The sequence below is a fragment of the Molothrus ater genome, unplaced genomic scaffold (genome assembly GCF_012460135.2).
Source record: "Molothrus ater isolate BHLD 08-10-18 breed brown headed cowbird unplaced genomic scaffold, BPBGC_Mater_1.1 matUn_MA521, whole genome shotgun sequence".
NCBI classification, from domain to species: domain Eukaryota; kingdom Metazoa; phylum Chordata; class Aves; order Passeriformes; family Icteridae; genus Molothrus; species Molothrus ater.
The window spans coordinates 51,397-65,234 of record NW_023416699.1 but is presented as its reverse complement, the minus strand read 5'-3'; the positions used below and the strand labels follow the sequence as shown (position 1 = coordinate 65,234).

Below are 13,838 nucleotides of genomic sequence, written 5' to 3'. Positions count from 1 at the left end.
TATAAAAAGGCAGGAAAGTGGCTGAGGTGGGATCCCACTCCAGCAGAGGAGCTGCCAGGAGGAAGAAGTCTGGCTCTGTAAAATTCCCGTTCCTAAACAATGGTGCTGGGAAGGTCGGTGACACGGGGGAGGTAGGGCTAATAATAACAAATACCATTAGAGTTATACCTTACATAGAGAAAACTGCACTGGAACTGGCTTTCCAAGAGCCCAGCAAAAAGCTTTTGTTTAATTTATGGGGCTCAGGCTATTTTTAGCTGGCGGATCCTTGGGGTTTTATCTGGGATCGCTGCTCCAGCAACTGGAACATTTTAATTGTTTGCTCTGGATTTAGGGTGGGTTGTTATTTTTTTCTAAAGGGAGAAAGAGGAAAGCAGGTGCTGCGGCCTGACCTTGCTGGTCTCCAGATTTCCTTGGCAGCACCTTCTGGAGTGGGGAAAGCAAGTGGGTCTTGGAGCAGCTCTGTGCCTCCTGGGAGACTTTTTGGGGTGGTGCTGGGGGGCGATCAGCTGGAACCACTCTCCTCCAGCCCAGCCAGCACCCCACACTCATCCCCAGCCCCTGCCAAAGGCCAGCAGCCAGCAGGTGAGAGGGTGGCAGGGGGACACCGTGTCTCCCCATCCTCTGGTTGCTATGCAGGTCTAAAAATAGCCTGGGCAGTGCGACAAGGAGGGAGCATCCCCTTCTTCCAGGAAAGCCAGAAGCGCTCCAGGGCTGCAGGCGGCCGTGCTTTGTTTGTCAGGAAAGCCCTTTGGTATCTGCCTGCAGCAGGGATGTGAGAGGAGCCATCTGCTCGGGGACAGCAGGTGTTTACAGCAGCAGCCCGGGCGCAGACGCCCTCTGCAGAGCCTGTCCCTGCTCGGAGCTTGGCCCCGGTGCAGGCAGACACCTCTCCCTGTGCTCCTGTAAAGGTGCTGGTGAGTTGATGAGACAGAAGGGAGGCAATTAAAAGCAAAGCAAAACACCTCAGCCTTGAATATGCTGCCAGGAGAGGGTGAAGTACTCCAGGACCCCCATCTGCCTGCACCCTGAGCGTAGGCAGTGGGACAGGCACCCCAAAACACTCTCTGGAGCTGTGCTGTCCCCTAAGGGCCACTGGTTCTGCCAAGGGCTGCAGCCCAGCATCCCCTCCAGCTCTGCCCAGCCAGGATGCTGAGCCCCAGGGCACAGCTCTGGAGGGGCTGCCAGCAGCATTGCCAGTGCCCTGCAGGGACACCAGCCCAGCTCTGGCTGTGCAGACAGAAAGAGAGCGAAAGAAAGAGAGAGAAAGAAATAGAGACAGAAAGAGAGCGAGAGAAAGAGAGAGAAAGAAATAGAGAGAGACAGAAAGAAAGAGAGAGCGAAAGAAAGAGAGAGAAAGAAATAGAGAGAGACAGAAAGAAAGAGAGAGAGAGAGAAAGAGAGCGAGAGAAAGAAAGAGAAAGAAATAGAGACAGAAAGGAGACAGAAAGAGAGCGAGAGAAAGAAAGAAAGAGAGAAAGAAATAGAGAGACAGAAAGAAAGAGAGACAAAGAGAGAGAGACAGAAAGAAAGAAAGAGAGAGAGAAAGAGAAAGGGAGACAGAAAGACAGAAAGAAAGACAGAAAGAAAGAAAGACAGAAAGAAAGAAAGAAAGAAAGAAAGAAAGAAAGAAAGAAAGAAAGAAAGAAAGAGAGAAAGAAAGAAAAGGAAAAAGGAAAGGAAGAAAAAAAAAGAAGGAAGAGAAAGGAAGAAAAAAAATGAAAAAGGAAAAGGGTGAGAGTGAAAAAGAAAGAGCGAAAGTGGAAAAAGGGGTGAAAAAACAGAGTGAAAAAAAGAAAAAAGAGTTGGAGTGGAAAAGAAAGGACATTCGGGAGGGGCGGTGCTGCCTAAGGTGCTTCCGCACCCAGGAGCGAAGGAGCCGTTTGATCCCCCGGCGGGACCGCAGCTCCCGGTGGCGGCAAACGGAGCGGTGGCTGTCAGTCCGAGACTACAACTCCCGGCAGGCCCTGCGGCCGTAAAGCGCGGCGTCTGACGCAACGGCCGACGCGCCATATGAATGGCTGGCGGGCCGAGGCGGCCGCGCGCCGGGGGAGCGGGCTGGGCGCGGGGACCTCCCGGCGTCTCTCCCGCGCGGGACGGAGCTGCGGCAGCGACGCTGGAGGGGCGAAGCCTCCGGCCGGCCGCCCGCACGGAGCCGAGCGGCGCGGAAGGGGCGTCCGCCCGGTGCCTCGGCCTCGCTCAGCGGTCCCGGTGGCGGGGGCTCAGCTCGGGCGGGGCGCGCTGCCGCCCGCCGATGGCGGAGCGCCAGGCGGTGCTTTGCTGCCGCGGACCGGGAGCTGCAGGAGCCGCCCCGGGCGAGCGGCGCCGGGCGCTGCCGCGGTCACTGTGCGGCGGCTGGCGGAGGCGCGGGAGCCGCCGAGCTGCAGCCGTGTCCCTCGGGCTGCTGCCGCTGCTGCGGGCGGGGGCGGACGAGCGGCTGGAATGACACGGCTGCTGAGTGCCTCAGTGCTCGTGGCTCTTTCTTCCACGCAAACAGGTGGAGCGGCATCGCTGAGCAGTAAAACACAGCGATGGCCCGGAGAATGGCGAGCGCAAGGAGCGCGCGGGCTGGATCCTTCTGCTGGCACAGGTGCGATCCGCAAACTCAGCCCCTTGTGCCCCTACCCTCCCGACCCCCAGGGGAAATGCTCTCCAGCCTCGAGCTGCTGCAAGACAAAACGTGTGATTTGACACTAGGGTCCGGAAAAGGTTTCCGTTTAGATTAGCAAATGCCTCAATTGTTCTTGGTTACATCCTAGGATCGGTTTTAGGCAGTGACTTTATACCGCTTGTCGGATTTTCTTGTGCAATGGTAAGAAAATAGGCAGGTCTGATACTGGTTTCGGTTTTTTTCTACTTCATGTTCCATGAGCTGCTTTTATCCAAGCAATTGTTTTAAAGTTCTACTGTAGGCGTTTCTGGTTCACTTTTTTTTTTTTTTTTTCTTTGCAGCACCCGTGACTTTTTTTTTTCTCTAAATCGGCAGCAAATATAGCTGAGTAAAATTACCTTGGTTTTCTTCCTTCTTAAATGTTTTTATTGATAATCCTATTTGAATATGCAGAACAAGTGGGTATGTCCTGTAATATATCCTAGCTTTTCTTGTTTACAGGATACTCAGAAAATACTTTTCCCTTAGAGTCCCACTGAAACATTCTCAGTGCAATCTCCGTTAAGGTATGTGTTTACAAATAAGCCACCATCAGCTGAGATATTTGCCTGTGTACCTTTTCCTGTAATTCAGAGCTTGCGTTCTGTGGTTTTTATGATAAACCTATCAAACTTGCGAAACTGTTTTGCAAGTCTTAATCGTTGAAGGCAGCAAGAAGTGGTTTAAAAGCCTGTTCTTGAGCAGACAAAGGGAAAAAGTGTGAATTTGATGCTGAACTTGTCCTTTTTCATTTGACTTGCCTTGAATGATTTAGGAAGAGAGAGAACTAGAAAAAAGAGAGAAATAGAATTGGTTCTTGGGCCCTCCTAAAATGCTCCCCGTGATTCTGTGTGGAGCCAAAGTGAAGGGTGATGGAACAGAGCCCTGTGCTTTAGAAGGAAATCAATTTCAACCTGATCTCCACCCTGAGTCTCCCTAATTTCTGTTTTTAAAATGCAAACTAAGTTTAGGAAGTGTTGGAAGTTAGTATTTTGGGGAAGAAATGGCAGTTGCACCAACCGTTCCATTTCCCAGAGGCTCTGGGAACGATTCATTTTGTAAGCGCTGTAACTGCAATCGGTTGGTGGTTCGGGGTTGGAATGTGCACTTGCCCTCCTCTAAAGCACTCGTTCATTTGCATTTCAGTGCCAGGAGTCTTGAGAAACTGGAGAAGAGCCCAAGAGACATTTTTCATCCTGAGATACAAAAGGTAGGAAGTGACTTTTTTTTGTTTGGTTCTTTTTCTTTATGATTTCCTGGAAATAGAAGTAATTAAGTATAGATACTACTGGTTTGTTTCTTCCAGTAGCTAATAATAATAATAATAATAATAATAATAATAATCTAATACTACTTAAACTGTCTCTTTATCCATTGAACTGGCCATTTCAAATCCAAACTTCTAAACACAAATAAAACCATCATCCTTGTAGAATCTTTAATAGGAGGGGGCTAAAGATGCTGTTTTTGTTGACAGGATTTATTGGTTGTTGAAGGGCAAGAGGTGAGTACAAGCCTAACTACTTCTTGCTCACAGACCCGTCCGGTGAGTACAGCTTTGTATTTTGATGGGCTTTTGATGACTTCTAAATCAATTGCTCGTTACAGTAAAAAGAAGTAATGTTTTTTTGAACCTGACAGCAAAAATAACTTGAAGCACCAACTTAATAATAATTGATCACCCATCTAAGTTAATGGTTTTATGCTATACTATCAAAGTTTAAAGGTAAATTATCGTGTAGTAGGAGATAGTATAAAATGTATGTTCTGATGTGTAGGATGTATGCAAAGATTAGAGGACCCAAATTGTTATGTCTTCTGTTTGACTGTTTACCAAATAATATTTGGTTTTATTTTCCAGGGATCGGTGAATTTTAAATTTGGAATCCTCTATGCTAAGGATGGTCAGCTTACAGGTGATGAAATGTTCAGTCATGGTGAGTTTTCCACCTTCTCCTTAATTGTTTTGCTCATCTGAAAAAAAAAAAAAAAAAAAAAACAAACGTATGTTTATTATTTGTTACCCTGTTCTGTCCGTTTCCTCAGTATTTGCTGGAGCTCTGCTTACCCAAGCTTTGGGTAAAACAAGCTTTGGGTTCCTTCTGTCCCACTGGGTGTTGCCCAGTTTGGTTGCATCTGGTGAAATTCACCCTGAGCCCTTACAGAACCAGCTCCAACCACGTGAGAGCCATTCGCAGCTCTCTCAGGACACCCGGAGGAGGATGGGTGACGTTTCTGAGCATCTGGCAAGTGTACTTCTATCAAAACTCGGCCTGTGACATTGCTGGGGAAAACCCTTCTGTATCCTGGAGGGTTCCTCAAACTCTGTTGAGGATCCAGTTAGCAGTTGCTCACCTGGATGGTTCCAGCTCCTCAAGTTAACACTTGTACTCTTGCCCTGTAGTTTAGATCTATTGTAGTTTTGTTATTTTGCACGATTTTACGTCTTTGGAAAATAACGTGCGTTTCACTCTTTGGAACCTCTCGGATCATTCTTTGGTGCAGCACCACCTAATGGGACACTTGGCTGCTGTGCTGAAGGGCTTGGTTACTAGGATTGTAAATCCCGGAGAGTTTGTAAGTCTTCTGTCCCCAGGGAGGTGTCACGCTTTGTTCACTCTGTTTGTCAGGTGCTGCTTCTCGTCGGAAGTATTAACTTCAAACTGCCCTGTTCTTTTTTTAACTTTTTTTCCTGGTTCTCTCCGTAGGGCAGGGAAGGACTCTCGTATCCCGGTCGTCAGACTCAGCGCTGCCCGAGAAGATACAGAGAGTGTAAAAATCATAAGAAGCAAATAGGACTGCAGAGGAAACAAACTGGAGAGAACAAAAGGTGATATTGTTCTCCTTAGCCTGGATTAGAAACATCCCCTGTGCTTTGATGCCGGTGGCTGCCAGGGGCTCGTTAGGTCTTTTTAGGCAGGTGTAGGTGTTCACTTGTAGGTTCTATTTTTTGGCAAAGGACCATGAGAGAAGTTTATTTCTACATCCAAATAAACATTCATCTTATCTGAACATAACCTGTCATCCCATTTCTGACGTTAAGGACTCCTGTATAAATACTTGGGGAGGTTTTCTTTGTCGTTTCTGAATGGTTCCATTTTGGTTCCATCTACCTGCCGGATACTTGAACGAGTCTGAGGTGGTTTAATTGCATACTGCTTCCTTGAAATTCTGTTGGTCTCTGCTTGGAACCCTTCTTGTAGTGCTCAATGAAAGACTTCTGATGGTGTTTTCTTGCCTGTTTGTGTTTAAGGTCGTGCTCTGATGCATTTACAGAAACCATGGCAGGAGAGAGTCAGCTGCTGGAGAAGAGGAGACAGTATTATCCCTGGGCAGCATAGAACTGCGCTACTGCTGTGTCATCAGCTGTGTCTGCACTGAAAGTAGCCACCTTCACTTGTAGGTAGCTCCTTGGTGCTTTAGGACATGCTGAGGGATTTATTCCTTTTGGGATCCACGATGAGAATTCCCAAGAGAGGTAGTAATAAGGTATGAGATTGGAAAAAAGCCTGTGTCCTTGGAATGTTGTTGTTGTCGTCAAAAGTTAATTTTTCCTTCTTTCTTAGCCAGTAGTCAGCTTTTTGCTTTATTTTTTGTGGGATCAGTACTTGATTGTTTAAAAAATGGCTTCAAAATAACTGCAGCGGCTGGCCACCAGGACCTTGTTCAGATTTGCCTATTTGCTTGTAGCTAAAACGTTTCCATATTGTTTCTCGTTCTATTGAAGAAACTGCTGCCCAGTCAACTAAGAACTGAACATCTATCTGTCTAGGACATGGGGAGAGGATTTAGGTCGTGTCTTTGTTTCCAGAAAAAAGTTCCAGTGTAGTTTCTAACTAGAAGAAAAGGGGGGGTGAAGACTCGGGGCTCTGATGCCGTTGGGGGCACCCCGAGGTGCCCAGGAGAGGGAGCCCCACTGCGGTGCAGGAGCAGGTATGTTATCACGTACTAGAGAGCAAATGATAAATAGAAAGAGGAAAATTATAAATATAAAAATATTTTTTAAATCGTTAAAGAAAGCGTTTTTTTTTACTTGTCAGTAGGCAGGGTTTTGATGATAAAAATGATAAATACAAAGAATATGAAGGTAGAAATCTAAGTCTAGAAATATATCATAAATACGTACAGATAAAGTTTAAAACTAGAAGAAAAAATCAGTTGCAGCAGTAGATACGATACATAATATAAATAATACTTTAAATACATGTCTAGAATTTTATAGATATTACAGATAATTATTAATAGATTGCGTCAAAAGAAACCATATATATAAATGTGAGTATAACTATACAAAGTATAAAAATATTTCGATACCGTTTAAAAGAAGGTGTTTTCGTGTATTTTTTTGGTTAGAGATGGGGTTTTTATTTGGATTAATAGAAGTATTCTAGAAATGTAAATCTAACTATAGAAAGATACAATCGATAGAGAAAGATATTTCTAAAAACACAACCGAACGACGCCGCCTTCGGGGGAATCGCACGAGCTCGGCCGAAGCAAGGCGAGAGCGGCCGACCCTGACGGCCTCGAGCGAACCGGGGCGAGCGGAGCCGAGGCGCGCCGAAGGCACAGAGCGGCTGGGAGTTGGGCCGAAGCGAGGCGAGCTCTGCCGAAGAGGCGAATGCAGGCGCCAAGAGCCGAGTTGAGGCGACAAGAGCCGACTCGAGCCGAGCGTCTCCGGAGCGAGCCGAGCTCCGCCGAGCGCAGCATCCCGGGCAGGGCGAGGCGCCGGGCCGGGCTCGGGGTGCAGCCGGGGCTCTGGGGGGCTTCCCCGCCTGTCCCTCTCTCTAGCCCTCCTTCCTTCTCCCCGTATTCGCCTTCTCTCGCTCCCTTTCCCCCATTCCCTCTCCCCCCACAAACCCGGCTCCTTCCTGTCCTGTCCCTAGCCCGCTACTCCCTTCTGTTCCCCCTCTCTCCTTCCTCTGCCCAGCCTCCCTGTACCCTCGTCCCGGGCTTTCCCTTCCCGTCCCGCTTTCCTGCGCAGCCCGAGCTCCCTCGCCGCCCTTTCTCATGCCCTGCTCTCGCTCCTCTCTTCCCGTGCCCCCTTTCCTTCTTTGCCCCGCAGCCGCGGGGCTCGGGCTGCCGGAGAATAAAGCCCCGAGGGCCGGAGCCCGGCGCCCCTGGGCCCTTGCAGGAGTCCCCGCGCGGGGCTGGAGGCTCTCGGCGGATCCCCCCGTGCCGCTCAAGCAGCCCGGCCGACAGCGCCGGAGCTGCGGCTTTGCCGGCATCGCGCTGAGAGCGGCCCCCGCCCTGTGCCGGGCCGTCCCCGCCGTCTGTGCCGCTCCCTCTCTCGCTGCCCCCGGCCCGTGACAGCGAGGCTGGGCAGGAACCTCAAGCCTTCTGGGGGCTGCCCCCGCTTTCTTGTTGCAGCAGAATCCCTTGCTGGGGCCATGCACGTGTGGGAAGGGCTTGGGGGAAGCGCTGCGCTGCTGTCCAGGGCAGTCGGATTCGTTCTGAGCCTTCTTTGGGGGTCAGGAAAAGGGGGGGGGGGGGGGGGGGGTGAAGACTCGGGGCTCTGATGCCGTTGGGGGCACCCCAAGGTGCCCAGGAGAGGGAGCCCCACTGCGGTGCAGGAGCAGGTGGGGGGCGGGGGTCACGCTGGGTGCCGTCCCCCAGAGGGACCCAAAGCTGCCACCAAATGCACAGGGAGGGAGGGGTGAGTGGGTGTAGGATGCTAAAACCTGGCAAGGCGTTCGGTTTTCTAGGTATTGCTAAAGAATAGGAATTGGTCTCTAAACTCAGCTGGGGAGAAACCCTCTCTACGCACTCATTTGTTTCCAGGAATGTAGAAGGTTCCGACTGGAGATGGGTAGTAGTTCTGAAGATATTGCCGTGAGGTTTTGATCTAGGAACGGACCGAGCTGTGCCCTGGAACCCTCAGAACAGCTGCAGGGGCTGAAGGCGATAGAAGGGGCTCTCTGGCACCTTTTGCCTCCGTTCTCTGCCAGCGCCCAAATCGTGTCGCAGTCCCGGAAGAAGCGCTTGTCATCCCGAGAGCCAAAAGGAAGACGTGTAAAATCCCAGCTCTGCCTTGGGTTTCGTGTGGGTTTTGTACTTCGTATCGATGTCATTCCAGAGAGCAAGGAAAGAAGAAATGTGACCGGGTCCCACTATTACTGTGTGAAGGCTTTCTTGAAAGGCTGCTGTATTTCTATTGTCTTTTTCCACTCCAAGCTTGACTTTTCCCTTTGTTTTTCGAGCTCTGCTGCATTGGGTGTCCCAAGGAGGGCGGGGTTCCTCAGCAGGGCTCTTAGGAGGTGGCGCTGATTCTGCTTTTTCTGAAGGCGTCTCAAAGCGTGCTACCAGAATGACAGTTTTGTGCACTGGAAAGCTTTCCCTCAGTGCCATCAGCGCACGTCCGTGTCTGAATTGTGGAAGCAGACGGACTAAGAACAGCCAGCACCCGGAGCAGATGTCTGTTGGCTCTGTGTCTGTGAGAAGCGGGCTGTGTGCTGGACGGGGAGAGGCGCTGTTGGAGAGTGGCATCAGCGCCAGGTGTGAGCTGTGAGGATGATGGGGGGCTCGGAGCAGCCCCAGGTGTGAGCTGTGAGGATGATGAGGGGCCGGCTCCTGCCGGGGCGGGGGGGGGGGGGGAGGCAATTTTAGGGGGAGGCTTCGCCTCAGCTCCCTTTTGCATGGAGCTGCTGAGAAGAGGGGTTCATGGGGGGCTCCCGGGGCTGTCTCATGGAAGGACTGCGAGAGCTTCTCGCAGCGTCTGGGCGAACACCTGGATGCGCGCTTGGAGACGCGGAGCATCGCTTCAAGGAGGTGCCGAGGGACGAATCTTTGTGCCGGGAAGCAGCAGCCGAACGGGTGAGCGCGTGTGGATTTGGAGCGGGGACTTTGGTCCTTTCCCTTTTCGATTTGATCTTGGCAGTCCCCCCTCCCCGGTTCCCCAGGACCAAAAACGGAGCTTGTGAAGACAAAAGAAGGAGAGGCAAGCAGCTACTCTCCTAATATTGTCTGTGTTCGAACTGGGAGGGATCCGCCTTCACCTGCGGTTCGAAGGGTGTTGATTGAAGGAAAACCTGCCTTTTCCCGGCTGTTAGGGGTATCCCAGGGGTGACAGGGAATCCCTGCGTTCCATTTGAACGGGAATGGGCAAAGTATTGTTGTCATCTGAGGGGTTTGATTTGAAGGCAGCCAGCCCATTTTCATCATCCTAAGGTTTAAATGGAGGGGACAGCGCTGGTGTCCCTCCTTTGCAAGGGTTTGAATTGAGGTCCAAATCCCCCTTTCCACACGGCTTGAAGGATTTCATTGGAGGAAAGCCCCTTCTTTTCTGCTCTCCCAGGGGATGAACTTGAAGGGGAGAACCCATTTCTTTGCCCTTGTTGAAGCGAGGTGAGCGCCGCCCGCGGCGTCAGTTTCGGGGTTCAGTTGCGGGAAGCCGCAGCTCTGGCAGCGTTTGCAGGGCTGCAGTCGGGGCTGTGCCGCTGCATTTGAGGGCGCTTCTTGTGGCCGCGGCCCGGCCCGGAGCGTTGCCGCTCGGGAGCGCTGCCGGCCCGGGCCGGGCGGTTGCCGAGGCGCACGGGGAATTTGGCGCGGCAGCGGCCGAGCCGCTCTGCCGGTGCGAGCCGCCGTGCGGAGCCGAGGGCGGCAGAGGCGGCGCGGGCGCTGCTGCGCCGGCCCGGCCGGTGCCCGCCGCTCTGTCCGCTCCGGGCGCGGGGCTCGGGCGCCGCCGGGGTCCCCCGGGCAGGGGGAGCGGGCGGGGGCGGGGGGGTCTCCGGGGCGGCGCCGCCCCTGCGCGCCGGAGGAGCCGCTTTGCCGCCGGGAGCCGCGCTCCGTCCGGGGCCGGCAGCGCGGGGTTCGGCTGCCGCAAGTTCTTGGGTGTCGTGGTTCGGAGGTGCTCTGTAGGGATCGATCGCACGGTTTTGTGTGGGTCGCAGTGGGTGTGCGCTAAGGGCTCTGGCGTTCTTCCTGACCGGTACGGTTCTCGGTTCAGGTGGTGACGATAAAGGTTTGGTTTGAATCGAGTTCTGTAGTCGGATATTTTTTTTGCCGGGCTATTCTGTTTTTAAAGGCGTGCAATGGTTTCTACGGGTCGTTGCGCGAAGCAGCGGCTCGGATTTTAATTCTGTCGCGGTGGCTTTTATTAGCGTGGGCGTGTAGCGTTTGTTTCGGTGGGTTCGAGGTGGCGTCGTGTCGTTAATAGCAGCGGGGTTTTTAAAATCTCTCTAATTGCGTTCGTGTTTATCGTCTTCCAGGGCTTTTATTGATTTGGTTTGTTTGATTGTAGTGTATGTTGTATTGTTACGGGATCATTTGGGAGATATTGTTAATGGTTACGTTTCTCTTTAGGCTTTGTGTTTATTTCTGGGTGGTATTTTTATTTTGATCGAATGAGGCTCTATGCGTTTATTCTTCAGCTGGGAATAATTTTTTTGTTGTAAATTAAAGTTGATTTGGTTTGGGGGACTTTTGTTTTACAAATGTATTTTCTTTTGGTTTTTTCCTTTCTTTTTTTTTTTCTTTTCGTTTTTTGTTGTCCTTCGACGTATTTGGTGGTTGTTGATCAGTTTTATTTTTGGGAACGTGGGTATTTATATGGTGGGTCTTTTTAAGTAGTTGTTTGTTTTTGTTGTTTTTTTTTTTTTTTTTTTTTAATTTGGGTAGTTATTTTCTTATTTTTTAGTGGTCGAGATTTTTTGGTTTTTTTTTTTCTATTTCGTTCATTAGTTCGCTTTCTAAAGTTCTTTTGACAGAGTATTGCTTATTCTTTGAGTTAGTGTAGATGTAGAATTTTGGTTAGTTTTTAAAATGACGTTCAGGGTCAGTGGCACTGATTGGAGTTGAGCGAGTTGGTTTGGGTTTTTTTAGAGGCTTTTGTGATTTGCTGCGTGTGTTTCTCCAGGGTTTTCTTTTCGTTTGGTTCCATTTTTCTGATGTGATGAGAACTGTCAGTGAAAAGAGTGTTGTGTGTTTTTTTCGCTGGCAGTTGTTTGGCTGGTGGAGGTATCTTGATGGTTTTGGAAGACATTGGTGGGAATTCGATGCTGTTTGTTTTGTCCTTGTATTTAGGAATTGGATTTTAAATGTAAAATTCTAAGGATAGCTATCTTTAAACAAAACAAGTAGATGTGCAGAAATGGGAATAAACTTTTATTTTGATCTATTCGATCTATATTTAAAATTTAACAGGTAACATAAGTCATGATATATTCCAATAAGATATTGTATTTTTTAATAGAGCGTTGTGTATGTTTATAGATATATCAATAGAGATGATAACTATAAACACAGCTCAAAGGAAATTTTAAATATAGAAATGTGTTGCGAATCTATGCAGATATATATATATAAAATTATTAAAGGATTGTAAATCTAAAGTGACATAAATCCATACAACACGTAATACAAGTGATACTGTATATATCTTATTATGATCTATTATAGGAAATAGCCATAAATCTAGTACATCACTATGATATAATATCTAAAACATTATAGATATGGTAAATGTAAATACAACAATATTATTAAAAGTAGTTTAAAAGAAAGGAAGGTTTTGTTTTTTACTTGGCAAAAGCAGGGGTTTTATGATAAAAACTACAAATACAAATGATAGAAAGGTAGAAATCTACTTGTAAAAATATCTCATGAATACATCAAGATGGATATAAAAATTGAAAATATTAGAAAAAAGAAGTTGTAGCAGTAGATTTGGTACATAATAAAAATAATAATTTATCTATACGATGTGAATAATATATATGTGATATGTAATTATGAAGAGAATGCATCAGTATAAACTGTGACTATAAAAGTGAATATAATTATGCAAGCTATAAATATAAAACGATTTCAATATAGTTTAAAAGAAGGGTTTTTTGGTATTTGTTTGGTTAGAGATGGGATTTTTTTTGGAATAATAAAAGTATGATAGAAATCTAAATCAAAGTATAGAAATATGCAATCAATATATAATGATATTGATAAAACCACAAAATATGAATGAATACAGATAATAGGAATAGGCATAATAGATTGTATAAACGACGTAACACATCAATGTCCGGTATAAATATGCGTGTGAATAGAACTAGTGATGCCGAATTTTGCCCCAAAAGGCGAAAATAAGCTGCCCAGAGACTGGATTTGAGGTCTATAGGCAGGAGGTATTTATTGGCAACGCGTTGGAGAAATCACTAAATGGATTTCCAAATTGTGTACAGCAAAAGCAGGTTTTTATACAATTTTGAAAAAGGATTACATCATTATTACATGCATATTCATAGGTAGGCAGGAGTACAGTCGGAGTCTTCCAGGAATTCTTGGTCTTCCTTCGTTAAATTTTAAGCTTTTCCTAATTTGGGCAGTTTCCTGTTATTCTTGGCATGTTTTTCCATGGCTTGGCAGAAGTTATTGTTGTAGTTGGCTTGATTCTATGGCTTGGCAGGTCACTTTAACTTATTGGCTTCCATTTCTGCTTTTTCTTCAAATATTCTAATTCCAATGTTTCCTCTTCAAATATTCTAATTCCAAAGTTTCTTCTGTGTGTGTGTTTTGGTTAACTTATCTAGATATATGATCAAAGTTAGGGCTCCCTAACAGTGTATTTTAGGTTATTTATTAACTTATCCAAATATCTGATCAGAGCTCTTCCTAATAGTGTATTTTAGGTTATTTATTAACTTCTGCGATTCCCTTGATATACTTTTAAGTTTCTTTTAATTCTTTTATTTCTCAAAAACTTATTGTTCAATATAATGAATGGCTTCATTCCCCCCTTTTCTTATAACTTACGAATTCTTTCGTCAAATTCTAATCCTATAGGGCGCTGATACGCTCGTACCATAGCCCAAATCATTTGGGTCCTTCTCATTATGATTCTTAGTCTCCACCACATACAAATATTTGTGAGAGTTAATAGTAACAAAATTACAATTACTATTAGCATTGGGTGTACCAGGTAGTTGAAGACTTGTGTAGCTGTTGGGGAGTATCCTGTAAAGATATCCCACCAATGATGCTGGCCTACTTGTTCCACTTCGGTCAGGATATTCTTTATTTTTTCCGAATTATGTTCTACCTGCCATACCATTCGTTTAGTCGTTTGATTCACCTTTTGCACCAATTTCTTTACTTTAGGATGTGCGAGCATTGCTTTAAGAACTTTGACGTCCATCCCTATTTGTAATTTCGGTATCTCTTGATAGAGGTTAAAATCTGCGTTAATTAGCTGTTG

At 47.4% G+C, this 13,838-nt stretch overlaps 1 protein-coding gene across 4 annotated transcripts; it reads left to right on the top strand.

Moving 5' to 3' along the window:
• Nucleotides 1–2,070: 2,070 nt before the first annotated feature.
• LOC118701220 (GTPase-activating Rap/Ran-GAP domain-like protein 3) lies at nt 2,071–6,215 on the top strand. Of its 4 annotated transcripts, none has more exons than XM_054518403.1 (6): nt 2,071–2,590; nt 3,797–3,860; nt 4,128–4,196; nt 4,512–4,587; nt 5,359–5,480; nt 5,927–6,215. In XM_054518403.1, the coding sequence occupies exons 1-5, from the start codon at nt 2,532–2,534 to the stop codon at nt 5,424–5,426; spliced, it is 336 nt and encodes a 111-aa protein (XP_054374378.1). In that variant the 5' UTR covers nt 2,071–2,531; the 3' UTR covers nt 5,427–5,480; nt 5,927–6,215. The 4 variants fall into 4 exon arrangements, 3 of the variants coding, with proteins under 3 accessions (XP_054374378.1, XP_054374377.1, XP_054374379.1); XM_054518402.1 differs by having other exon boundaries at nt 2,074–2,590; nt 5,904–6,215; XR_008509101.1 differs by adding an exon at nt 3,113–3,177 and having other exon boundaries at nt 2,075–2,590; nt 4,128–4,587; nt 5,904–6,215.
• Nucleotides 6,216–13,838: the final 7,623 nt, after the last annotated feature.

What these genes read in the sequence shown, in the direction of transcription:
- LOC118701220 (XM_054518403.1), top strand. Translation starts at nt 2,532, where the DNA reads ATGGCCCGGAGAATGGCGAGCGCAAGGAGCGCGCGGGCTGGATCCTTC. An exon ending in CTTGCTCACAGACCCGTCCG is followed by an intron (nt 4,197 to 4,511) that starts GTGAGTACAGCT and finishes TTTATTTTCCAG; the next exon opens with GGATCGGTGAATTTTAAATT. An exon ending in TGATGAAATGTTCAGTCATG is followed by an intron (nt 4,588 to 5,358) that starts GTGAGTTTTCCA and finishes TTCTCTCCGTAG; the next exon opens with GGCAGGGAAGGACTCTCGTA.